Below are 26,493 nucleotides of genomic sequence, written 5' to 3'. Positions count from 1 at the left end.
GGCAAATAAGAAGTTTTATTAATCTGAATTATCTAACTTACATGTCTAGTTATGCCTATATTTATACTAACTCTAGACTTAAATAAACCCCAATAGACCTCCCTTAGATGGACTTATATAAGGCCCACTTATAATTCATCCTAATAAGTAATAATAACCCAAAGACTAAGAAAAAAATAATAAAAATCCAAAAATTATTATTCTAAATATGTTAGAATCAGATTTGTCACCATTAAAAAGTCCCAAATAGACTAGAAAATCTGATCTGAAAGTAGAATTAATTTTGAAGTCTTTTTTCCTTGTTGTAGCTAGGGTGAATAAAGAATCCTTGTAAGAAAAGGATTTTGAAACATTTATGAATCCTTGCCACACTTGAAAATTATATTGCAACCCATTAAAGATTTTTATAGAAGTAGGAGATTCCCAAAATAAGCTGTCATGTCCTTTTAGAAAAAGAATCCTAGCCAAATAGGAAGTCCACAACTCAAAGAGAAGTAAATAACATACATCTTGATATGAAATTTTAACCCAAGGTAGGAAAACTTGTCTGGAGACTCCACGTAAAATTTCAGCCCGATCTAACAGTCGAATTGGGAATTATGATTGTTGTCGTGAAGCTAGACAATTATGCATTTTACATTAGAATCTGAATTTAATTGTTTTTTCATTGCCCGAATCGTATTAGAAAGACACTCTCATGCAATTTCATCATGGTATTCTATCAAGGTGTTACAAGATCATCGCCCTAAAAATCAAGTAATTTTGTTATTTAAACAATTAAAATTGTTAAATTTTAACAATTTACAATGCTTAATTAAAAATGTTATTAATCTAGAGATCAGACCTATCCACTTTAAATATCATTAGAACAATGTTGACCTTACATATATAAAACTTATCTATCATTAGAACCTGCCTCAACAACCAGGTGGTCTTGCCTATTGGCACTTTTAAAAGTAATAAAACCTTATCTAGTCCGAAATATGTATTCGTCGAGGTTCTGTATAATAAATTATTAGACTTTTCAATATAATTAAATATCCATATAATTGAATTAAAAACAATAATCAAAGTTTACATAATTTAAAACAAATACAAAAAACATAACATATATTGTCTAGTTTTATAAGTTTTTCTATTATGACCACTTTGATCGCATATGTCACATTTATTCAATGAGTGCCCCCTTTAAGGATCCATCTTATTATGTAGACTAGTGGATTTCCTCTTACCCTTATCTGTTCATCATTTAGTTGGACATCTATATACATCTGGACCATTATATGGAGGCCACAACGACGTATCAAACAAGGGTTGAAAACAAGGACTATATGTATTAGGCAATATGCAATTACGTGTGAACATGTTCTATGAGACAATTTCCATTTGCCATAAGTATAAATTGCTTCATTGATGTTAAATGTTCCCCGCAGTTCTCTTGCAACACTAGCTGTTAGAGGTGTCTCATACTGAAATATCACACATCTAAGATTAAATAGAGATATCAAGTGTGATTTAGAAGTTGTCACATCAGCAAGTATTTCAGCTAAGACCTTTGAAGACCATAATACATCACGACTATAAAATTTTTCAACCTTTTCTTTGCGTTTCATAAAATATTTATTACACCTAAAAAAAATTATCTACATTATAGTCAATACAAGTAACTCACATATAGTTTTTAAAACATTATGAAAAACCTATGATAAATTCATGATTATATTGCCATAAGGATGACCACTTGAATCATATGATAGTGCTTATTTTTCTTAAGTTAAACTTTTAGCCATGCTTTGATCACATCATCAATCTCCACTAAATTCTCATATAAAATATCAAACTCCTATTTAGAAGGATTTGTACACATCTTATGTAACATATTTTTCAAAGTAACATTTTTTAACTTAGTTTTGAAGTTACTCACAAAGTGTCATGAACAATATTGGTGATATCCAACATGCTCGAAAAACATCTATGCCATAGAATTCTTAACCGCCATATGTCTATCCGATATAATACACAACTTGATACGACCACCAATCATATATAGACAAAAGAAAATCTAAAAACCAACTTTAATTACTATTCATCTCTTCTTTGAAAATAACAAAACACGTCTGATAAACTTCATTATCAACATCATAAGTAATTGCAATCAACAACCTTTTCTTGTACTTACCATAAAAGTGAGTATTATCAATACTATTTAAAGGATGATAATATTTAAACCCATCAATTAAAGTATAAAATACCCAAAATGTCCTTCTAAATGTTGCTTTGTTGTCATCAATCCTTTTATAATGCTAAGTGACAATTGTTTCTAGATTTGAATCTCAAATAGTCAGTAGCATTCTAGGTAGGTTTTGAAATAACTCTTCATGTGTACTAAAAAACCACTCCAATATCTTATATTTAGCTAGACCTTCAAATAGAAGACTTCATGCTCATAATCCCTCTCCACAATACCTTAAATCGTTGCAACACCTGTACTTAAATTCTTCTTTATAATTGATAACATCACCTCAATAATTAGATCTACGACAAATTGAATGATGGCGTTGAAAAACAAGAGATTTTTGACATGTGTGTGGCCCTTTTAATTTTGAAATTTCTTATAAATTAGATCTTTGGTGATATCCCTCACGCAAATACCATCTATAAATTGGTTCATGAACACATTGTAACTGAACATAAGTTTTATTTAAATGATGGACCTTGCACCATGATCAATTCTTTATATAACATAACTTTATGGTATTAATACATTTAGACTTGTCTCTGAATTATTTTCCAACCTCTAATTCATTAACAAATAAGCTTGGATGCTTATGACTATTGGCCCAATCATTGCATCTGTATTGGTCATTCACACTCACAATCTAAAATTCAAGATCAAAAAGAGTCATGCATTAATTAACAGGCTGAACTAAATCAACATACCCACTTCCTCCTCAACCGCAACTTTATCAATGTGACAATCATCTTTGTCGTCACTTGGTTCGAGTTGTCCATAGCAATATGAAGCAGGTGTCATACCCAACTAAGGTTCTCTATTAAAAATTTCCTGCACCAATATTTATCTACTTGCATTACCACTTAACATAGATGGACCCGCAGCTCGTGATGCTCGTGTGATTCTCTATAAGTTACTTGGAACTCGTTTAACTCCATACTATAAGAGTTTTCTAGCTAGGCTTACTATTCTAGTAGAGCTCCAACATAATATTCTTATTAATCATCGTAAACCTAAACATTGAATTCATACTCATATCACTACAAATGGGTACACCGACATAACAATCTTGACTTTGACTGACCTCGATTTGTAACATTCTCCAAGTAATTTCAACTTCTATTTCAACATATTCTAGCCAAGTCAATCATAAAACACTATGGATAACTCATTAAGAGACATGTTTAATGTAGCAATTAGGAATTCATGGCTTCCTCCATTATAAGTGATATCATTGTCGATATTAACAATAATACCACCATGATAGCATAATATTTCTAAATTACCAGACGTTCTGTCAAATAACACAACAAAACACAATTCTAATTTATTAATATCTTGGGTTAATTAAAGTGCATAATTTATTAATAAAACCATAATAGTAATATAATCAACCAAAATCTAAAGTCATCAAATTAATTGGCGAACACTTACATTCATCAAATTTCACTACTATAATAAAATTATTAATCAAATTTATGTATTTCATAGCTAATATTATTATTTTATATGTAATTCGGTATAATCCATAATTTAATCTAAATCAACACTAACTCTTACAAAATAATTTTGTTAATTCACAATCAACAACAACCTAAAATAATTGATTATTTTACAAAATAACATAATTATCAACTTATTTTATATCTAACTAACATAATTTCTAATTCAAAACTTTAACATTCTATACAATTAAATTAACACACACATCAAATTGATAGAGAGTAAGTGTTTAATATACCTCTACATATAGAATGTGGATGATGATAATGACCCGTGGTGGTTATTTTGACTGAAAATGGATGAGTCGCGGTGGAGAGAGAAAGAAATGGCTAGCAATCCAAGGCTAGAGAGAGAGATAAGTGATTTTATGTTGTTAGGTTGTTTTTTTTTTTTTGTGGTGGGGAGGGGGGAGGTTGTTGACGGTGGTGAAAAGGGAGAGGCAGGTGGCCATGGGGAGAGAGAGTGAGGAGGAAAAAAAAAGAAAAAAAATTCGAGTATAAATTTTAAATAAAATTGTAAAATTATATATGACTTGCGTGTTGTAAATAAAAAATATGAAATAAAAGTGATAGATTGTATTTATGAGTCAGCATGTTGTAATTGTCATATGGAACTCATGTAACTACAAGATATTTTGTATATTTTATAAACTGTGTTCCTTTACGAATTTTTTTAGACATCCTCCTGATGTCATCAAGGCTTTTGATTACACACATAATTGCTGCTTATTTCATCAACTCTCAGCCATAAATTACCATAGTTGTTATTCACCAATACTTTCCATCCATCAAATGGCAACAACAGACCTGGTGAACCCATCATCTCTCCCACTTCAAGATCGGGTAGCCATAGTAACAGGCTCATCCCGAGGCATTGGTAAAGCCATAGCCATCCACTTGGCCTCATTAGGTGCAAAACTTGTCATCAATTACGTTTCTAACAAGGACCAAGCTGATCTTGTAGCTGAAGAGATCAATTCTTGCTGTTCTGAGAATACCCCACATGCTACAGTGGTTCAAGCTGACATTTCTGTGCCTACCCAGGTTAAGTTATTGTTTGATGAGGCTGAAAGAGTGTTTGGATCACAGGTTCATGTCTTGGTCAATTCAGCTGCCATTGCAAGCACCCTACAATTGCCAACACTTCAGTAGAGGATTTTGATCGTCTTTTCAGGTACCTTTTCTGATTTAATTGGTTCATGAAATTGGTGTTTTCCGCTTCTTCTTCTTTTTTTTTCTATGGTTTTCTTGATATAAAAAGCTCTAACTTTGTTCTATCTTGTGTTTAAAATTGTATGTTTTTGTTTCAGTGTCAATTGCAGAGGCACGTTCTTATGCTGCAAAGAGGCAGCAAAGAGAATTAAACAGGGTGGTGGGGGTAGAATCATTTTGATATCAAGCTCATCCGTAGGTGCATTGAGGCCAAATTCAGCAACATACACGGCATCAAAAGCAGCAGTGGAGACAATGACAAAAATACTAGCAAAGGAGCTCAAAGGGACTGGTATTACTGCAAATTGTGTGGCACCAGGGCCAATTGCCACTGAAATGTTCTTCGGTAGGAGTGAGGAGTATGTGAACAGAGTGATTGAGGCGTGCCCGCATGGGAGGCTTGGCGAGACCAAGGATGTAGCTCCTCTTGTTGGGTTCTTGGCTAGTGATGCCGGTGAATGGATAAATGGACAAGTTATTCGTGTCAATGGTGGCTATGTTTAAGAAAGGTGTTTACTGCAACTTAGCCGTTCAAAATAACCATTTTCTTTTCCCAAGTTGAATTCTCTAATAGTTATGTGGTATATTTTGAGACACGATCCGTGGTAAGTTTGTAAACTATTGTTCTTCATGAACCATATTGATTTGTACTAGAGGAGGAGGGGGAGGAGGAGAGTTTTTCTTAAATTTTCAGCATTTATCTATCAGCAGTTTATTGCTTGTCACCACATTTTCACTTTGCATAAAAGAGTAGAATTGTGAAGGCAAGTATAACTCTACAAGAGTAATAATCAAATTACAGGGAAGATAGTCGCATTAATATAGAGGATACAAATTTCAAAGTACTGCACAAGCCAAACTCTAGGCAATGCCACCATTAATACCAATAACCGTCCATTGATCCACTCACTAGCATCACTAGCCAAGAACCCAACAGAAGGATCCTTGGTCTCGCCAAGCCTCCCATGTGGGCACTCCTCCATCACTCTTTTAACACAGTTTGCAGTGATACCAGTCCCTTTGAGTTCCTTTGCAAGTATTTTTGTCATTGTCTCAACTGCTGCCTTTGATGCTGTATATGTTGCTATTTTTGGCTTCAATAAACCCTCCAATGAGCTTGACAGCCATATAATTCTACCCCACCTCGTTTTACCCGGTTTGCGGCCTCTTTGCAACATGAGAATGTTCCTCGGCAAATTGACACTGAAACAAAAGCACACAAACTGGATTATGCGACATTAAATTCACTAAACAAGTTTTATTAACCAAGTTACCTATTAAAGAACCTGAAAATACGATCAAAATCCACCACAGAAGTGTTAGCGATGGTATGATACTTAGAATCAGCAATGGAAGCTGAATTAACAAAGACATGAACCTGTGATCCAAACACTCTTTCAGCCTCATCAAACAATAACTTCACATGCACAGGCTCAGATACATCAGCTTGGACCACGACAGCTCGTGGGATACCATCAACACAACCAGAAGTGATCTCCTTAGCTACAAGTTCAGCTTGCTCCTTGTTAGAAGTGTAATTGATGACAAGTTTTGCACCCAGTGAGGCTAAGTTGATGGCTATTGCTTTGCCGATGCCACAGGAAGACCCTGTGACTATGGCTACTCGGTCTTGCAGTGTAAGAAATGCGGGCGTTGTGGTGGTAGCAGCCATCATGCAAACAAGCTGTGTTTCAAAGGTCTAGTATGTTCTGTTCATACAGTATCCATGAAAAATCACACATTTGAGAGTCTAAAACGCCAGTGAATATGGACCGTTTCCTCTCACCAATCAAAATCTTGATATCATCCAGGATGTCATTGTCTCTTCTCTTGGAAGGCAACTATTTTTTTGACAATTCAAAAGGATAAGCTCTAGCACCTGAAGTTGATAAATAAAAGCTAATATAATCACTTTTTACTCTCAGATTTGAAATTTAAGTGTTCCTTTCAACAAAACACCAAGATGGATCGATGAGTACCCACTAATTTCTTCCATTTGCCTTGCTTCATCTGGCAATGGAATCAAATTCCAGCGGAAACTTCTTTAGTGCATTTTATTTCTAAAAACACAAATAGAAAAGGTTGCAAAAAAACACTATAAACAAGTGCCACCACCTAATAACATAGAGATGGCATCAAACTTTATGCAATTCTTAATAAGATAAAGCAACATTGTCACAAAAGAAATCCTCACTGAAATATGCTAAAAAGTCCACTCATCTTATCTTCGCATGGTGAGAGGGACCAAAAGTAAAATATCACTGCCCAACAATGGTCTTACTGTCAAAATCCCAGACCTCTAGCACAACAGACAGCAATGTGTTTTGGTATTGGAGACATGATTCCAACATAAAACTGCACTTCGTAACATTCTCTCAATCTCTTTTATTGTAATGAGCATTTCTTCTTGCACACTCCAAGATAGTTTTGTCAACAGTGATGAAGTATGCAGCAATTGATGCTGTTGAAATCACAAAAAAATCAAGACATTAGATTTCCCATAAACCGCTACTTGGTACCTTCATGCATGAATATATGCTGGCACCATGCAAGATGTAACTCATGTGACAGAAGTCCACATTGCTCTTAAATCTTTCAGGGATTTTGAGCAAGCTCCTCTAAATAACAGCTCCCCCCCCCCCCCCCAAAAAAAAAAAAGAAACAAAAAACGATATCAAAGGCAAAGGCAAAGAAGGAAAAAATAACTTTCCATGTGTGAAACATGGAATAGAAAAACAGGTTAGAAACTCTTCCGATGATATTAATATCATACCAGCAGATATAATGAGTGCCTGAGCAGTGTAGTTGAGGTTAGCCTTTGCCCAAGGAATCACGCGAACAGCAGTTAGCTGGAGATTCAAAAGAAACACAATAATGATAAAACATTCTCAGCCCTTTTCAAGTAGAATGTATCAAGTTTAAATGCCACCAAAGCTATACTGGTGAATAAGGGATGTCAAAGAAAAATATGGATGCACCTATTTCCATGTTGATTGAAAACAGAAGAATGCATTAGTGTTCTTTTTCTACAATAGTTGAATCCACATTTTGTCCTCTCTTGATCTCAATTGATATGGAAGCACGCACGCACGCGCACGCATACTAGGCTCCTTTTTTCCCCCTATGTTTTACTTAACAATGAGTTACCCACAACTTATCAATCGAACAGCACAAATAAACAGTTTCCTAAACTGTCAGATTGCTTCAATAATGAAAGGAGGCTTAAAAGAAGATGACAGAAGCAGGGCTTTCAATTGAAGTCCATGATCCCTTACTCATAATTTATTGGTCAGCTAGGTTAAAGCCAAGTTGCACAAGTTTTTGCCATTACTTTCTATAAAATTACAGAGCTGACAAAGGGACTGATTTGAACTGAGAAACTCAAACTCCATGAAAGCCCATCTCCAAGTGGTTATTAGTCTTGGCAACAACAGGCTATCCATCACCAACATCATTCTTTATTCTACTCAGTTTGACTTCCCTTTATTCCAGGGGATGGACCATCCATCACAGATTGAAGCTGAGTTTTTTTCCTAGACAATATTTCCCAGACTGCTATATGGCATGGTAGTTTAAAAGGTTCTATTAATGTCATTGTATGGAGACCATCAAAGTGTTAAGATGTTCCAATTTGCGACAAACAATTAATCCCTCAGATTAAATTTGATTCCAGAGCATATACCAATTTCTTTTTAACTTTAGCTATTAAAATTTGCTCATCTGTTTACCTATACTTAACAATCTAGCACCAGAGGAGCTTTAGATAAATCTTTTGCAGCTAAATTCACTTGAAAAGCAAATAAAATCAAGCAAAACATTACTGGCAGAAAATTTCCCATTCCTCCCAAAATTATTAACATGTGAAATTACAGCGAGATAATCTCATGTGGTTAAAAATAGAGCTCAAACGCAGCAATTGAAGCTTCTAAACTGACAGATCCTAATCATAAAATACATCAGCAAGCGCACACAGAATCAGAAATTAAACAATCATCGGCTCCCAGGCTCACATTATCATGAAAAAAAAAATTGAAATAGCAAAGAGTTTATAAGATCATAACATACTGTAGGCACTGCAGTGGCAACGCAGGTGATAACAGCTGCTTTGACTCCTGCACGTACACCCTCTGCAAAAATTACCCAGAAAACCAGTCAATATATCATCTTCTCTGAACTGGGCCATTGAATTGATGATTCCAAAATTTAACAAAAAGAAGAAGCTTTGTATGCTAGGAAGCACTCTATTAATTTGACCCATAATAATTAAAAAAAAAAAAACAGGCTTTTATCAATTTTGCTGATTTGGGTCCATGAATTGATGAATGTAAAATCTAACAAAAACAGAAAGATAAGTACTTTATGCAAAGGAACTATTAAATCTGATCCAGAAACAGTAATAATACAGATACACGCAAAAGAACAAAAGGAAAAATGAGAAGTATAAAAAGAAAGCTAAGAATAAGAACCTTGAGTACAAAGTCTAGCTTGCAAAATCTTCTGTTCTTCAGCTGGAGAAGCAATCAACAAAGATCTTCCATTACAATTATTAATATCATAACCATTATGATTAAGGTTTTGATTGGTTAAAGTTTTTTGTGCCCAGTAATGCCTTAGCTCAGATGGTATTCCCATTCTCTGTATTCAAGAGTCAAAGACGAACGCAATTTCGATTAGTGATTGTGTTTGAGAGAGTTTTATGAGAGAACCCCAAGGGTTGGTCTAGCCGCATGAAAACGCGGTCAAAACGGGCGTTTTATGATAAATTATTGGGGCTGGCTGATGGCTCATATGTTTTGCAATGAAGTGAGATCATGAGGTAACTTTAAGCACTGATTGTTTTTGCATTTGAAACTTATTTAAATGTGTTTTAAAAGTGAGTTTGTATCCAAAAATATTAAATTGTTATTTTTTTAGTGTTTTTTAATAATTTTAATGTGTTAATATTAAAATATTAAAATATAAAAATATAAAAAAAATTATTTAAATATATTTTTTAAAAAAAAATTATATCATAATACCTAATATATATTTCACTACGGTAGCGTTTAGTTATTGTTTTGAGATAGAAAAGATGAAGACATTGAAAACATAAATATATTTGATTGAAGAAAGAGACATAAAAATAAATTTATTTCTGAGATAATTTTAGAATGAATTTATGTACTTTTCAAAACAAAAAATATAAAAAATACATATCTCCAGAAACAATATTTATTATTTTTTTCCTAAAATATCTTTGTAAAACATCTTAATTATAAAATTGTTCAACTAAAACATGTAAAGATAAAAATTGTTATTATCATAGCTTTAAAACCCAATTCGAATGTCGATCCGGGACAAAACTCGGGTCATGAGGGTTGACTAGTAGTCAACCAAAGTAAGTTTTAGGTCACGAGTCAGGAAAGTCGACCTAAATGATCTAAAAAAATTAAAAAATAATTAAAATAACCTTATTTTGAACAAAAATATTTTTAAAAAAAAATCAACGAATTTTTGACCTGTTTTATCCTTAATTGACCTGGGTTTTAACCGAGTCTAATCGAGTCAACCTGTTAAGTTAATCCTAGTTTTATAATTAAGATTATTATAATATTATTAATTTCAACACCAAATATAATCTAAAGTAATATATATATATATATATATATATATATATATATATATATATATATATATATTAAAAATATACAAATTTGACAATAATACATATTAAAGAAAAAATAGACTTTTTTATATTTTATTTTGTTTTGTCCACCATAACCAAAAATGATATAGAGATAGTCACTTTATCTTGTACAATACTACCAAACACAATTTTATCTTCGTCTTTTTTTTTCATCTTATCTCTTTTATCTCTATTGCCTCCGTCTTTTCTATCCCAGGACAATAATCAAACGCTACTTAATTGCTAGTGCTTTTATGTACTTAATAGATTGGTTTTTTAGATATTTTTTTAGTGCTAGTTTGTACTTATCACAATTAAATCATGCTTGGCTATTCCCTAGAGAAAGAAAAGAAAGAGACAATGAGAACATATGAAACATGTTTTCTTGTATTTCTTGTTTTGAAATTATTGCAAAATTGTAACAAAAACACATTTATTTTATATATTCTCTCTTTAACTAAATATATTTTTGTCTTTTTTGTATCTTTTTCTTTTATCATGGGATATTAATCAAATTATACTTGTCGCATGTCACCCGCGCGGCGTCGGCTGACGATTTTTCATTATGTTGCTTTGATTCGTTCATTGGAAGTCGCTACCTAGTATTTCATTGAGGGCTACTAGAAAACCCGGGTATACTGGTCTTGTTAGAGATTCGTGGGTAAGGAACTAGTTGTGATTAGGCAAGGTATTAGCACCCCTAACGCACTCTACCTGAGGTAAGCTGCTTCGTGACTTTAATGTGTTAAAGAAGTTTTAAAATTTTTATCTTTTCATCGGATATTAGAAATACGACTTACGTGTAAGTTCATAATTCTTGATCGTGATCAAATCAAAATATTAAATTCTTCTTTATTCTTTGCAATTTTATCTTAAAAAAAACATTCATAAAAATAAATAAAAAATACAAACAAACACATTCAAATTCACTATATATTTTTTTCTTTTTCTTTTTTTTTTCTTTTTCACATCTACATTACAAAAAATACATTAAATAATTTGAAATTACAAAAATAGCCCCAAAACAAATCCATAATAGTGTTGGGAATCTTTCTGGAACTGCATGTAGTGTTGAAGAAGGTTTCTGAATAGTTGAACAGTGGCGGCGTGTCTTTCCCCCGTTACTGGTGGTGTGTGGGTTCACGCGCCGCCGCATAAAATGCCGAAAAAGCAGGGGTCGGTCACAGCTTCCTCCCCTTTTCCCTTCCTCGCCGGTGTGACCTGCAAAACACCCAAAAACGCAACAGGCAGTCGATTTTAGTTTTTTTTACTTTGTTTTTAGATCTGCGTCTCTTTCTTTTTTTCTCCATTTCGGATATGCTCCTCTCTACAGATCGGTTCTTTTCCTTTTTTCCCTTTTCTGTTTCAGGTGGTCGGCTGTATGACCAAGGGGCCGCCGACTGCTAGGCTTTTATCGAGTCGGCGGGCAGAAATGGAGAAGAGATATTTTATCACCCACAGCCGCTGGAGCTGCTGTGGAGATGGGAGAGGTTGCTGGCAGTGTTGAGGCGGAGGAATGGACATATCGGTTGGTGTCAGTGTGGCGGTGGGAACGATTGTTGGCTCTATAGGTGCTGTCGTGTGTTGGCTGTTGGAGATGGGGGACGACGCTGCTGCGGCTGACGGTGAAGACCGTGGGTCTGTGGCCGATTGAAACAGGGAAGATCTCTCGGCTGCGGGCTAGAAGGTGGTACTTCCGGTGGAAGGTTGAAGATGAGAGGAAAGTAGTTGGAAAGGGGAAGGTCGAGTGTGTGGCCGGCTGAAGGCAGATTGGAGTTTGCTTTGGCGAGGCTGCAACAAGGAAGGAAATGCAGGGGCAGGAGCAAGAGAGGGATGACTAGTGTATGCAGGGGAGGTTTTCTTTTCCAAGAAAGGGAGCGGCGGCTTGGAGAAGATGAGCTGAAAGGGAGGGGGGCGTCGCTCCTTGAAAGAGATGGATTTTAGGATTAAGGTTTTCTTTTTGTATTTTTTTTAATGTTTTAAAATTGCCCCCCTTTTATGAATGGGTTGGAAACTCTTATTTATAGCCAAAAGTGTTGCCAAGTTTTCAAAATTGGTCCCTCAATTTTTTTGTTTGTAAATTTTGATTTTATCTTATTTTTTGGATTTTTCTTATCAACATTGCCTCGAATGAGAAAAAACAGTAATTTTTAAAAATAACGCGTTAAAAGTCAAACACGTTCCCAAGATCTTTGAAAATTTAAATTCTTTTAAGACGATGTTAAAAATGCTAAAATGATGAAAATATATTAAAAACATATATTTTTGGATTTTCGTGGTTTTTCTCCATTTTTTGATTTTTCTGAAAATTTATCAAAACATGGGTTAAAAATTGAGTAGCAACAATACTAAATATTAAAATATGTGGGATATTCACTGTAGTCATCAGCATTGTTCACGCATATACAAATCACTATGGATGCCTCTGATCATTTTTTGACAATGCATTTTGTTTCTTAAAATTTTATTTTATGCAATTTGATCCTAATTTAAAGTCAATTGCTTTTGATTAAGAGTGGGGTTAGAAGAATATAGACCAAAATAAAAAAAGGTGCCAAGCATGGGTGTTGTTTAAGAAGTTTCGATAAAGATACACCTTGGTCCTCTAACTTATAAAATATCATAAATTATACAATTTCGGTGCCTCAATTTTTTTTTCAAGTTCAATTTTGATACAAAAAATTATTTTTGTTATTTTTTTTGTCATTGGTTGAGAGAGGAGAGAGAGAGGTCACTAGATTCTGTCTGTAGAGAGAGAAAAATATCATTGACATCGATTTATGTCACCAAACAATCGATGTTTATATCAAATGGTTTCATTTGATGAGAGAAGTTCATATTATGAGTTTTTTTTTACTTTAAAGTTCATTAAAAAAAATAGATCTACGCTCAATTTGATTTTTTATTTTGGTTTTTGGGACGATTTGTTTAAGGTCAGTAATATGTTTATAACAATTCCAAAGGTGTTTTGTAGGTATTTTGAGTCAAAATAAATTGAAAAACTAGTTTTCTGGTAAAAAAATAACTTAAACCCTGATTTTCTAGCTACTACAATAGCCAAAATCTGAGCAAATCAGTTGACATTTTATTTGCTTTAGTAGGGGACATATCATCAGCCCCAATTGCAACAAAGAAAATAAGGGCCCGTCGCGTAGACTCTAACAAAATAGATCAAGTTTAGCAACGCCTGATCTTTGCTTTTTTTCTTTGTTTTTTCTAAAAGATTTTCTAACTCTTTTGTAAAATTAATGTCTTTTTATATGGTTTTCTCTCTAAATATTTTTTTATTTATATTTAAATTAATATTCATTCTCTCTTTTATTTTGTTTAGATAACATCTTTTAAATAATAATTATTTTTTTGATTATGCATTTAAATTTTGAAGAGTTTATATGATTCATCTATACTTTTTTTTCTTTTATATAGATCAACTTTATTTTTGAAAAAAAATATTTTTAGATAATATTTTTAATATGTGAGCCTTCTATAATGTTTTTTTTCCTTTTATTTTATTCATTCAATTTAATTTATGTCTCTGTTTCTATTATTATTTGCTTAAATAAAAATATTATTTTAATGAATAAATTTAGAAAATACAACCGGATAAATATCTCATCTTACAAGATTAAATATATTGATCTATATTTGTTTCTTATTTTTTTTTTGGCCTTTTTATTTATTAACAAATATAGTTTTCAATTTATTTTTATATTTAAAAAAGTATAATTGTTTTTATATTAAAAAAAGAGTGATTTTCTATAACAATAATAAAAAACAAACAAACCACCCGCGCACCAAAAAGTTATAAGTTATTAGCATGTATTTAATGGATTCTATAAATATAACAGAAACAAAATTAAATAGTAAAAAAAGGCTTGATTTAATTAAATTTATAATTAAAGAATTTTTCTTTTTAAAAAATGAGAAATGTTATAATTTTAAAATTCTTAATATAGTCCTTATACACAATAAATTTTCTTATTGTAGTCCCTCCATCTTGATTCCTTCATGTTTTTCATCAAATGTGGAGAAGTGTCAAAAATATATAATTTTATGCTCAGAATCTTTGAGAAATAAAAGAAAGTTTTTAAAAAATATATGAGAAAAAATTAATTTGAAAATTCCTAAAAAATTTGAAAAAAGAAATATTATATTGAAAAATGAAAAATAGAAGATATTTAAAAGAAAGAAATGGAGTATTTTAAATTTTGTTTTTTAATAAAAGAGGAAAATAAAAATATATTAAGTCACCCTTATTTATCTATTTATTTTAATTCCATTTCCCTTTTAAGATTTCAATAAAGGGTTGGACTTTTTTATTTATAAATTTAAAAACTTTGTTTTCCTAGCAAATTGTATATTTAAATTAGGATCTTTTATTTATTTAATTATAAATATAGACGGCATCATTGTTGCCTGAACTCCCCGCGTCCTTACGGTCTAAAGTCAACCCGTTTTTTACTAACTAGAAAAACAAAATTCCACCAACTATTAAACAATTCCAAACACGACACCGTTTCCACTTCCTTCCTCCCTCGTCAAAACAAAACACAAACCAGGAACCTGCAAAACCCTAGAATTTACGAAAACCTAATCCCTGATCTCTATAAATGGCAATTGCTCGAACTGGAGTATACGTTGATGATTACCTTGAGTGTAAGTTCCTCTACAGTCCCTTAATTTTGCATCAATTTTCAATTTTCGATAAATTGCGAGTTTTATTTTTATTTTGAATTTCAACAGATGCAAATACATTACCAGCTGAGCTTCAACGGATTCTTAATACTATTAGGGAACTTGATGACCGATCCCAATGTAAGAAAGTCCCGCTTCCACATATACGTATACATTTACGTATTTTTTTGTTTACGTGCGTTTCACTTGTGTGTACACATACAATTTACGAGAATTTTATGCATGTATATAAATGTGAGTATCTATACAATTGATGAATTTTTATGCATGTATATAAGTTTTAACTGTTTTACATTTGCATGCATTTATGCATATAAACTGTAAATTTTCTTACTTTTAGGGTTGCATTAGTTGAAAATAAAATTCTGTTTTAAGATTGGGCATTGTGCCATGGCCAATATACTCATGGAGTGGTACTGATATGGTTGTGAAAGTTTTTTTTTTTTTTTTTGTAGTTTTAATGCTTAATTATTGCACATTTTCATGCATGTATTTATATAAATAAGCTGTAGACTTTTTTTTTTTTCTTTTACGGTTTCATTAGTGGGAAAAAATAGAATTTGAGTTGTCATGTCGGATATAAACATGTGCATGCATGGGTATTCGTGTATGTTACATGTTCTTGTATTGCGGAAAACTTTGGTATTCTTCTGTCTTTAAGCCTGCATATAGACAGCGTGTGTGTGTGTGTGTGTGTGTGTGTGAATGTGCATGGTTAATTTTTTTCATCTTTTGATTTGTTGGTGTTTTATGGGTGAAAGCAATGATAAATCAAACAAGGCAACAGACAAACTACTGTCTAGGATTGGCATCTCAAAGCTCGAAAAAAGGGAATGGTAGTATTTATAATTGCTACAACACTAATAATAGGGAAGAGGATGACACAGTCGAGAAAATGAGGAAGGATATTGAGGCAAATCAGGATAATGCATTGATTTTGTGCACGGAGAAGGTTTTGTTGGCACGGCAAGCTTATGAGCTTGTGAGTTTCTCTTATTCCAAGGCCTTTTTAATAAATTGTTTCTTGCAGCATGTTAAATTTATATTATATGGATCACGCTGATTTATTAAGAGTTTATTGGGGTCTGATGTGGTAGGGAACATGTTTCTTAAATAGTAAAATTTAGGGGGCATTATCGTGTTCAAGGATTTGTTGTAGTTCTTAGTGATTTGTTTTTCAAGTGCTTGGTGTTTGAAGACGCGGAGAGGGATCTTTTAATGCCTATAAAGTAGTTCTCTGACTAGATGATATATTCTTATGTAGCTTTCTCTGATTATGGTTTTGGAGAATAGAGTGTAATATCTCCCACTCCAGTGAACTTCTTCTTTTGGGCATTGTAGGTAAATATCTACCATGTTAAAAGTGCTTTCCGCATTGAAATATGTCAAGTCCTTGGTATTTGGTAAATTCCCTAGCAGAGCACAGTCTTATCCACTTCTCATTTAAACATGATGGAAAGCTTTAGTGTTTAAGTTACTGTGAAAAAGCATCATTTGTATCTTATTTTCCATGGTTCAAATGCTTGACTGGGTTGTGTAATCTATGTATTCAGGATGAGATTGTTTTTGCCAACAGGGACAACCAGGATCTACAATGCTTAAAATAAAAGTCTGTGCTGAAGTTAACTGACTCTTCTGTTTCCTTGGTGTTGTTTAATCAAATTCTACGTGATTGCTATGTGTTGGCCAATAAGTCATGTTGCATTTGTCATATGTTCACTAATATAGTTTATCTTCCTAGATTGTTTGATGAGACTATCTTGTATTGAAATTTCCTGTAATCATTTGTCCATAATTTTATGGCAAAAAGGCGTCATAACCCAACTTTAGAATCCTTAACCAGTATTGCTTCTACATATTTACTATTCTTCTATCTCGGCTGCTCATATGCACCATTGGAGGTTTCTCTTTTGCTGAGGACATTTACAAGCACATAGCGATTCCACAGTTATTAGGATTTCATTTTAATAAAAGCAAAGCCACCTAGAGGTTGCACCTTCACAGAATGGAACATCCCTGCTGAACTCACTTTGGTTTCTTCTATCCACTCACTTTAGTTTGCCTGCGAGTCCTCAATAATCTAACTTTAATTTTGGTCTGAGTTGAGGATAATAATATATGGGTCTTCTCATTCTAAGCATGGCATATGATAGGTTATCTCTCACCCCCCCCCCCCCCCTCTGTCATTATGTTTGTTGTTGAATACAGATAAGCCCCTATTTTTTTCCTCTGCTAAGAGAGGGAGGGTATGGCAGACTCTTTCTAATTTACTCAATTCCCTGTACTATGATCTGCATACAGATAGACAGCCATATAAAACGACTTGATGAGGATCTGAACAACTTTGCAGAAGATTTGAAGCATGGTACAACAAATGGATCACCAATCATTCTACTTTATTTTATCTCTTGCAACTCTAATCCTAGCACAGGACTCTATTTAGTGGCTTAATTATTTTTCCTTTTTTTCTTGTATTCAGAGGGAAAACTATCACCAGATGAGCCGGCAATTCTTCCTCCACTGCCTTTAATAGTCCCTAAAATTGAGAAACGCAGGAACTTTTATGGAACACCTCGATCAAAAAGGATTGATTTCAGGGATCGGTATTGGGACAGAGAACGTGATAGGGATTTTGAGCTCATGCCTCCTCCAGGAAGCCATAAAAAGGATTTCACTGTTCCTGTTGAAGCTGAGCAACCCATTGATCCGAATGAACCTACCTACTGTGTCTGCCATCAGGTTTGACTTTTTGTTTAATGCTATATCATTTTCAAATTCAACTCTTTCATCTGCAGAGTTGCTTTACATTTGCTTGCTTGAAGTACGATAAAAACTCTTCTACATCACTGAACTTCTGTGATGGTTGTGGTCATTTAGGTGTCCTTTGGAGATATGATTGCTTGTGATAACGAGAATGTAAGTACTTTCTCCTTTGCTCTCTGCATGTTGTTGAGAATGTAAGTACTTTCTCCTTTGCTCTCTGCATGTTGTTGCTGGTCTTCTTGATCAAAGTTCATTACTTTGTTTCCTTGTCTATAGTTTTGTATTTGCATTTGACATGTGTGTTAGTCATAACAAGTTAAATTTTTGTGAATATTTTGATAAAATTCCAAGACGACATTTGTGAAGTTAACATGATAAATTTAAATGGAAAAAATAATAAGAATTTAGAATCCAGTATCATACTATCTTTCATCTTTCATCAATTTGATTTGAGCAGAATAATTTTAATAGCTAGTTGTTTCCATTCCGAATGTGTCACCTTTTTGGAGAACTCTTGTGCAAATACTCGCTCACTTGTTTTTCTGCTTACAGTGCCAAGGAGGTGAATGGTTCCATTATTCATGTGTTGGGCTGACACCAGAGACAAGATTCAAGGGGAAGTGGTACTGTCCAACCTGCAGGAATCTACCCCAATTTCAATGGTAGAATGTATTCAAAATTATAGTTTCCTTATTTGTATCATCAATTTTCATTTGCTACAAAGCATCGCAACCGCGCAGGTCTTGTAACAAAGTAGGATTCTCACGAGTTCCTTTATCCCCCCAGCCCCAACACCAATCCTTCCACCGTTTCCTCTTTTCTTTGCAGGAACAGAAAAGGAAACAGATGTGTACATATCCACAACCAGGCCACATGATAATCCATTATGCATATTTTGCTATCAGTTCTTGCATCCATAGCCGAAGCTATCTCAGCTCAGCAAGTGAGAAGTCCTCTGAATGAGCTGACAAAGTAAGTTCTATCCAACAGTGGGGGAGTCTCTTCTCAAGTTCAAAGCCCGCCTCCCATTCTTGTTGCTCTTTCTTCCTTAACGGTGAGGTTATTCTCCAATTTTAAATTTTCAACACCTAAATCCTTTGGCTGTAGAGAGAATTAGCCTTGATACACAAAAGCTAGCCTGAAAATAGCTTAACTGGTAAAACCAAAATAAATAAATAAATAAATACCCTAAATCCCATGGGCATTATTACCAGAAGGCAGGCAAAAGCAATGGTATCTTATGGCTCTGGATTCACATTCTGGTATTCAAATGTGTTCATCAAAAGTGTGTTCCATCTGGGGGAAATCCAATTCTTTACCTTGGTAAATCTTCAACACACTGCAGAATAAAAGCAGCAAATGCTACCTTCTTGGACATCCAACTATTTAAAGAACTCAATCTTCGGCTCTTTGGACTTTGACACGCAGGCCATACCACAAGACTCATGCTTGGTTTCGCATGCTAAAGGCCCAATTTAAAATGGCATTACGGTTATTTCACTAGGCTGAATTCGCTAAGAAGATTTTGAGTGTATTTAGTTGTTTTCTAACAAAATTAATTATATTTTTTTAAAATATATATTTTTTAATATTATTTTGTTAAAATAATAAATAAATATATATAAAATTTAAAAAAAAAATTAAATTGAATTTTGTTTTTTATTTGCAGTTTTTTTTGTGTTTCACAGTACTTTTTAAAAGTATTTTTTAATTAAAAATATATTAAAATAATTTTTTAATTTTTTAATTTATTTTAAATATAAATATTTCAAAACAATTAACAATCATCAATTTAATTTTTTTAAAAAAACTTTAAAAATTAATTAAAACAATGAGTTGTTACAGATTTTATGTTTCTGCACGGACACCAATGCAGATGCTTGTAGTCCTCTCAGTCATAGTTTTAAAACCCGGCCCGGCCCGGCAGGTCAACCCGGGACCCGGGACCCGGTCGACCCGGGGCCGGAACCGGGCCCGGTTGATGAAAAAACAGGGGAAGGAAAAACCTGGTGCGACCCGGCGGGTCGACCCGGCTGACCCGGTCAAGACCCGGTGACAAACCCGTTGACTTTTGTTTTTTTTTTTTACTAAAATGACGTCGTTTTGATTTTTTTTAAAAAAAAAATTGACCCGGCCGACCCGGTCAAACTCGGTGACCCGGCCAAAACCCGGAACCCGGGCCTTAGACCGGGCTGGCTACCGGGCCGGGTCTTAAAACTTTGCTCTCAGTAGCTATAGATGGATGAAGTTCCAACATCTACTGGAGGGATAATGATTATGCTACATTAAAGGTTATTACTTTTTATTCACTGAAAATTTGTTTGTTTTTATATTTTAAAAATGTTTTTGAAATTATTTATTATTTATTATAAATTTATTTTTTTTATTTTGATGTTTTATATCGTTTTAATAACAAATATTTTTTTAATATATTTTTAAATAATAAAACAATTTCAAAAGTAACAATTACTATAATATCAAATAAGTTCTAAATATCAAAGGATTTGCAATAATAAATGTTAAGTGAAGTATTAATATTAATTATAATTGTTAGATAGATTAGGGAATTATCGGGTTTTTAGATTAATTAATTTTATTAAAATAATATTATTTTTTATTTTTTTAATATTAACTCGGCTAGATAAATTTGAAAAGATTTGTGTTTTTTTCTAATTTTTTTCCATTCTAAATACTTTATTACGATGTTAAACTCATTTTTAATGAAGGTGTATCTCAATATTTTTCTTTGTATCTTTTACAATGGAACTATATTAAGTACATTTTTTCAAAAACAGAAATAAATAAAAGTAATATTTGCAAGTTAAGCTTGTTGCATCTTCATGAATAAATGCAGGATACTTTGATTTTGTTTTCCTTTTTCCTTTCAATCTCGTATTCTCCACACTTTTTACCTCACCATCAAAGGATTGGTTGTCGAGTGTATTTATAGGTAAAAAGGAAAACTAGTTGCTATAAAGCATCCACATGAATAAATAAATATTCATTAGAAAGAATCTTTACTCGATATTGAATTATCTGTTTGAAATAATCTTCACTATATATATAGGAAAACTAATTGCTGAAGAATACCCACATCAATAAAAATTAAAATTGTTCATCGCATAAAATCTTCGTTAAATATGAAAGTAATTTTTAAGAAAAATCTTCAATTTATATGAGAGTAGCAGTTATAGATAATTCGTATAAATATGTCAAAAAGCTAGAAAATACTTGTCGACTCTAAGGGTTTATGACGACAATGATTGTAATTTGATGATAATAAATATTTGATATTCTTAATATTGTACTTGTTAATTAAATGCAAGCATATTGTTTTGAGTTTAAAACATTAAAAGAATGAACTTAATGACTTACTTATTTTTTAAGTTTATTTGCACAAAATTCATGAAGAAAAAAAAAACTTCGTTGTATAATTTATATGGCCCTTTGTCAACATCATACAAGAACATCTTTTCCCTGTTGATTAACATGTAAGGGCTCGTTTGGGAACGCGGCTGCGACTGCGTTCTTAAAAAATTTGAATTTTTTTTTTTTAAAATTTAATATGGTTTGTATGTTTTGGATCGTTTTGATATGCTGATGTCAAAAATAATTTTTTAAAAATGAAAAAACATCATTGGCATGTATTTTGGCACGAAAAGTTATTTGAAAAGCATCTGCAACCACACTGTCAACACATGCTTTAAATGCGAAAGGGTGTTTTTTTGTATTGTGATAGATAATGTGGTTTGGGAGTGTGGTTGTGGTTGCTTTTCAAAGTGTTTTTTACGTTGAAATGTATCAAAATGATATTTTTATTATTTTTAAAAAATCATTTTTGAGATCAGCACATCAAAATGATCTAAAACATATAAAAAAATAAAAAAAAATAGAATTTTTGTGGAATGCGGTTTGCACCACATTCCCAAACGGTGTAAAAGTTTTTTATAAAAAAGTATTTTTAGTTGAGGTTGGTTTAGAAAAATATATATTTGGTTAAAACTGTGGTTGAAATTGAGGTTGAACAAAAAGTAGTTTAATGTGTTTGGTTAAGAATGCTTTTCAAATTGAGTTTATAAAATAACTAAAACAGACATATATTAATATTGATGGTTTTTAATTGAAATATTATAGATTTAACTACTACTATTACATCATGAAATAAACAATACTTTATATAAAGTATTTTTTATTATTTCATTGAACCATATGCAATTTCATCACATACGAAATCTATCCGACAAGGACTACAGTTTTCATGGTTTCCTGAACGTGCAACAATATCAAGTAAATATCATCAGGAACAAAATTGGGATTACGATCAAATTCTGCAAATGCTACGTCATCATACGATCTCCTTCTAATGTAATTATGTAGTGTCATTGAATCATGTTAAACATTAGTTTTTCGAATAAAACACAATATCTGAGAATTTTTTTTGGCTTTTTTTTATTTTACTGGGTTAAACCCTATTCAATACATTTAGATTTGGGTCGAACCCGGTCCGACCCATTAACAATGGAGTTGCTCTCCACTGTTCACATGCAACGTGAATAGTGGAGAGCAGCTAAATGCGATAGAAGAAGGGGAAGGGGAAGGGGAAGAGCAAGCTACCCTGCACGACGACGATGTTTGGCTGGCGGTGGTGAGGGAGCTGCTCTCCACTGTTCACGCTGCAGAACAGTGGAGACAGGGAAGTATAAAAGAAGAAGGAGAAGGTGAAGGAGAAGGGGAAGGGGAAGAGCCGGCTACCCTGGACGGAGGCAATGTCTGGCTGGCGGTGGTAACGGCGGAGGTCGATGGTGAACTGACGGTCCAATGCTCTCCATTGTTCATTGTTCACTGTTAACTTCCTTTTTCCTCTATTTCTGCTCTTCTTCTTGGGCACCTCTGGTTACCGTGTTGTAACACAGTTTGCAACAAAGCATCTTGAAGTTGCTTCAACAAATCTTGTGGTTTAAACGCAAATTATAATAGGTCTCACAAACTTCAAACTGTGTTTATACCGTAATCAAATATATATAGATAGTGTTTTTCTGTAAACGCATCCTTAGCGCCAAACACGCATTAAATGCATTTTATTTTAATAAACAATACTATTTTTTATTTTTATTTTTTCATTTTGAATGTTGAACTTTAATTTTTTAAAAAACTTTATCATTCCATCTAATGTTCGTGATATTTTATGTGTTGATTTTTTCTCATTGCATATTCTTGACAATTCAGAGTGTTTGGTAAGATTTTAGAATTTAGATATAGGCCAAAATATGATTTAAATTTGTAGTGTAACATAAGAATGATCAAAATAAAAACCTAAAAAAACAAAAGGGCTCTTTCCACATTTACATGAAAAAAGTTATGTTTTGTCCATAATCTCTCCATTTAGTCATTTTTGGTCTTTTTAGTGTTGAGATTTTATGTTTAGATCATAGACTATTTTTTCCCCTCACATTTAAGTCTTTTAGTTTTGAGTAAGGAGATGGTCGCCAAGAAATGAAGGAGAGAAAAAGTTACGGATGACAACATTCTTGCAAAAAAATGTTGATCTTGGTATTATTGGATTCCATTAGATGAAATAAGTGTTATTGAGGTGTATTTGAACTCTTATCTAGCAAAAACAAAAGTTAGATCGAGGCTCGATAAATGTTTTTTTATTTGGTTTAGTTTTGAAATTTTTGATCGATTTTAAGATGTTTGAAGTTTAGAATGGGTTTATTAAAGTGTTTGAGGTATTTTTTAGGTGTTTTTAGGTTAAAAAAATGGTTGAAAATGGGTTATTGAAGTGCAAAATCTTGACTAATTTTTAGGCTATAAAAAGATTCGAAATCTTTACCAAGTGTCATATACTTAGTTTTTTTTTTTTAAAATACCATCAAAAAAAAAAAAAGGCTAGGCAAGTGGTCATGCCCACTCATGCCTAAGCATCTTTGTATTGGGGCAATTGTATTGGCCAACCTAGGCATCCACCTAGGTTCTTTTCAGACAACCATTTAGTTTTTTTTTTAAAAGAAAATTCTTAAATCCTAATTTAAACTCATTATAAATAAAATAAAATAATTTATATTAAAAATATTATTTCATTAAACACCATTCAATTTTGCTTTTATTTTCGAATAAGATTATAAAATTCTTTTTTGTAATATTAGCAAATATTTCATCAATTATATATGAATCTAATGAAATCTAAAGACACCATAAACTCTGATAAAATGGTGAAATCTAAATTCAATGAAACTTTAATAAAAGTATCAAGAAAAAAATCAGAAATAAAAAGAATAAGAATCGAATTGAAAAAAAAATAAAAGAGCCAAGAACAAAAAAATAAAAATAAATAGAACAAGGATTGAAATTGAAACACAAAAAAAAATGACAGAAAATATAGAGATAAAAAAAGAAAAAAAATAACCATCAACAGCAAACCGTCCATGTTTTTCCATCACGAGCAACACTAGGAGAAAGAGAATGCAGCGACGCTTCCAATTATATGACAGAAGGGCAGGTTTGGCCAACAAGAGATGTTGAACGCGTCGCCCAACAACATGATAGAAAGGCAGGTTTGGCCTATGAGAGGTGCTGAATGCATCGCCTAAAGGGCACAAGTGTGTGGAGAGCACACGCCAACATCTTTTTTAATTTAATGATTAATTATTCAACGAAAAAGATCAAAATGTTCTTCATGAATATAGAATAAACAAATTAGCCTCTGTAAAATGACAAAAATACCCTTGAATGCATGTCTTATTTTCTTATTCCAATGGCAAAAATGTTTTTTTTATTGTAATACAAAAAATAAAAAGACATAAATATTGTTGGTCAATAATTATAATTTTCTTTATTTGGGGGTAAATTAATCATTTTATGTTTTTAAAAGTGAAAAAAACACATATATCCTTTGGTAACTTTTTGATGGCCAATGAGCCACTAAAAAATATCAAATTATCCTCCATATAAAGGCATCGTATTTTTTCTTCAAAGGGCAAAAATAAAATTTCGCTATAGCAATGAATATTTTTTTTTGTGTCTCTGTGTATAATAATTTCCATGTTTCATAGTTTTTTGTTTAATTAATAGTAATTCAGCTTACATTCTCAAGAATAAAAACAGGGGGTTTATAGTTGTTTTTTCATAAATGTTTTTTCATTCTCTTGATAATTCTTGATATTACATAAATTTGATAATTGTTCACATATCAATCAAGTTGAACATCAGAATTTATAAGTTCCACTGAAAAATGGAAGAAAAATATAAAATCCAATCATTTATGCTAAAAGTCTCAATTAGCAAAGCTTTGAATAGGCCTACTAGCTTTACAATGAGATTCTCTCTTAATTAAACATTAATCTTAAAAACAATCTTCTTCAAAATCATTATTATCATATTAACAGCATCGGTTTAAGTTAAGAATCACTTGGACAATAATTAAAAAGATCTTTATTTAAGAAAAAAAATACTATACAAATAAATCTTTACTTATTAGACATAAATAAAAAAAAATAATTTTTTAAAATATTTTAAAAAATTTCATTTATAATTTTGCTCAATTTACGTTTACCTCGTATCAACTTGAGACCAGGGATGAACATTTTCGATTTAGTTTGATTTTTATAAAAAAAATAACCAAACCGATTTAAAAAAAAAAAAACAAAACCGGTTCAAACCGATCGGTTTCAATTCAGTTTTTAGGACAAAACCCGGTTCAACCCTGTTCAGCTAGGTTTTTTCGGTCTGGATTGGTTTTTTTCGGTTTAGCTCGGTTTTTTTCTAGTTTAGGTTCGGTTTGGTTTTTTCGGTTTCAGACTTATAAAACCGAAACCAAACCGGTCAGTTTTTTTAAAATTTTAATTAGTTTAATCAGTTTTTTTTTACATTTTCAGTTTTTTTTTCAATTTTCTTAATTTAATTGATTTTTTAATTATTTTACTCACCCCTCCTACTTGAGACCTCGTATCTACCATCTAACACTTTGTCTTTTCATATACTCTATTTTGTACGTTCCATAACATTCCCATAGACACTCATTAATTGCTTTTAACAAAAAAGGTAATGAATAGGTTCATGAAATAAATAACCAGAAAATCAACAAAAATTTCTTTCAATGCCACTGTTACTATCCCGGAAGAATTCATGACTTTTTTATCCCTAATTTGAAGCACAAATCTTAATTAAATAACTAAGTTTTCTGTAATTTATTTGTGTAAACTATAGTTATCAAAGTTGATCAGCCTGGAAAACAAAATTGAGTCAATTCTCATATTATCGAATCAATTGTTTTTATTAAAATAATAGTTTTTTGTGTTTTTCTTGATATTTTATTTATCAATCTTATTTAATTAAACTAAAAACCTAATTACACTATACTATAAAATGCATGAAAAAATCATTGTGCGGATATTATATACATAGAATGTTTGTACTGTAGATCA

At 32.2% G+C, this 26,493-nt stretch overlaps 2 protein-coding genes and 2 pseudogenes across 4 annotated transcripts; 2 read left to right on the top strand and 2 right to left on the bottom strand.

Moving 5' to 3' along the window:
- The first annotated feature begins 4,421 nt into the window (after positions 1–4,421).
- On the top strand, positions 4,422–5,634 carry LOC133668514 (NADPH-dependent aldehyde reductase-like protein, chloroplastic; annotated as a pseudogene).
- A 69-nt stretch (positions 5,635–5,703) lies between these two features.
- LOC133668516 (NADPH-dependent aldehyde reductase 2, chloroplastic-like) lies at positions 5,704–6,893 on the bottom strand (annotated as a pseudogene).
- A 152-nt stretch (positions 6,894–7,045) lies between these two features.
- Positions 7,046–9,729, bottom strand: LOC133668515 (early nodulin-93-like). Its single transcript, XM_062088419.1, has 4 exons — positions 9,414–9,729; positions 9,013–9,074; positions 7,721–7,796; positions 7,046–7,408 (listed from the first exon to the last, which is right to left on the bottom strand). Exons 1-4 carry the CDS (start codon positions 9,577–9,579, stop codon positions 7,323–7,325), a joined length of 390 nt encoding a protein of 129 aa, XP_061944403.1. The 5' UTR covers positions 9,580–9,729; the 3' UTR covers positions 7,046–7,322.
- Positions 9,730–15,052: 5,323 nt separating this feature from the next.
- Positions 15,053–19,286, top strand: LOC133668231 (PHD finger protein ING2-like). Of its 3 annotated transcripts, none has more exons than XR_009833656.1 (8): positions 15,053–15,268; positions 15,356–15,427; positions 16,069–16,289; positions 17,609–17,672; positions 17,787–18,046; positions 18,185–18,264; positions 18,623–18,732; positions 18,899–19,286. XR_009833656.1 is itself a non-coding variant. In XM_062088000.1 (8 exons), exons 1-8 carry the CDS (start codon positions 15,223–15,225, stop codon positions 18,945–18,947), a joined length of 861 nt encoding a protein of 286 aa, XP_061943984.1. In that variant the 5' UTR covers positions 15,053–15,222; the 3' UTR covers positions 18,948–19,286. The 3 variants fall into 3 exon arrangements, 2 of the variants coding, with proteins under 2 accessions (XP_061943984.1, XP_061943985.1); XM_062088000.1 differs by having other exon boundaries at positions 18,185–18,223; XM_062088001.1 differs by having other exon boundaries at positions 18,623–19,286.
- The last annotated feature ends 7,207 nt before the right edge of the window (positions 19,287–26,493 follow it).

This window comes from Populus nigra, chromosome 11 (assembly GCF_951802175.1).
Source record: "Populus nigra chromosome 11, ddPopNigr1.1, whole genome shotgun sequence".
Lineage (NCBI taxonomy): Eukaryota > Viridiplantae > Streptophyta > Magnoliopsida > Malpighiales > Salicaceae > Populus > Populus nigra.
The sequence above is the reverse complement of the archived record's forward strand: the minus strand, read 5'-3'. Positions and strand labels throughout refer to the sequence as shown.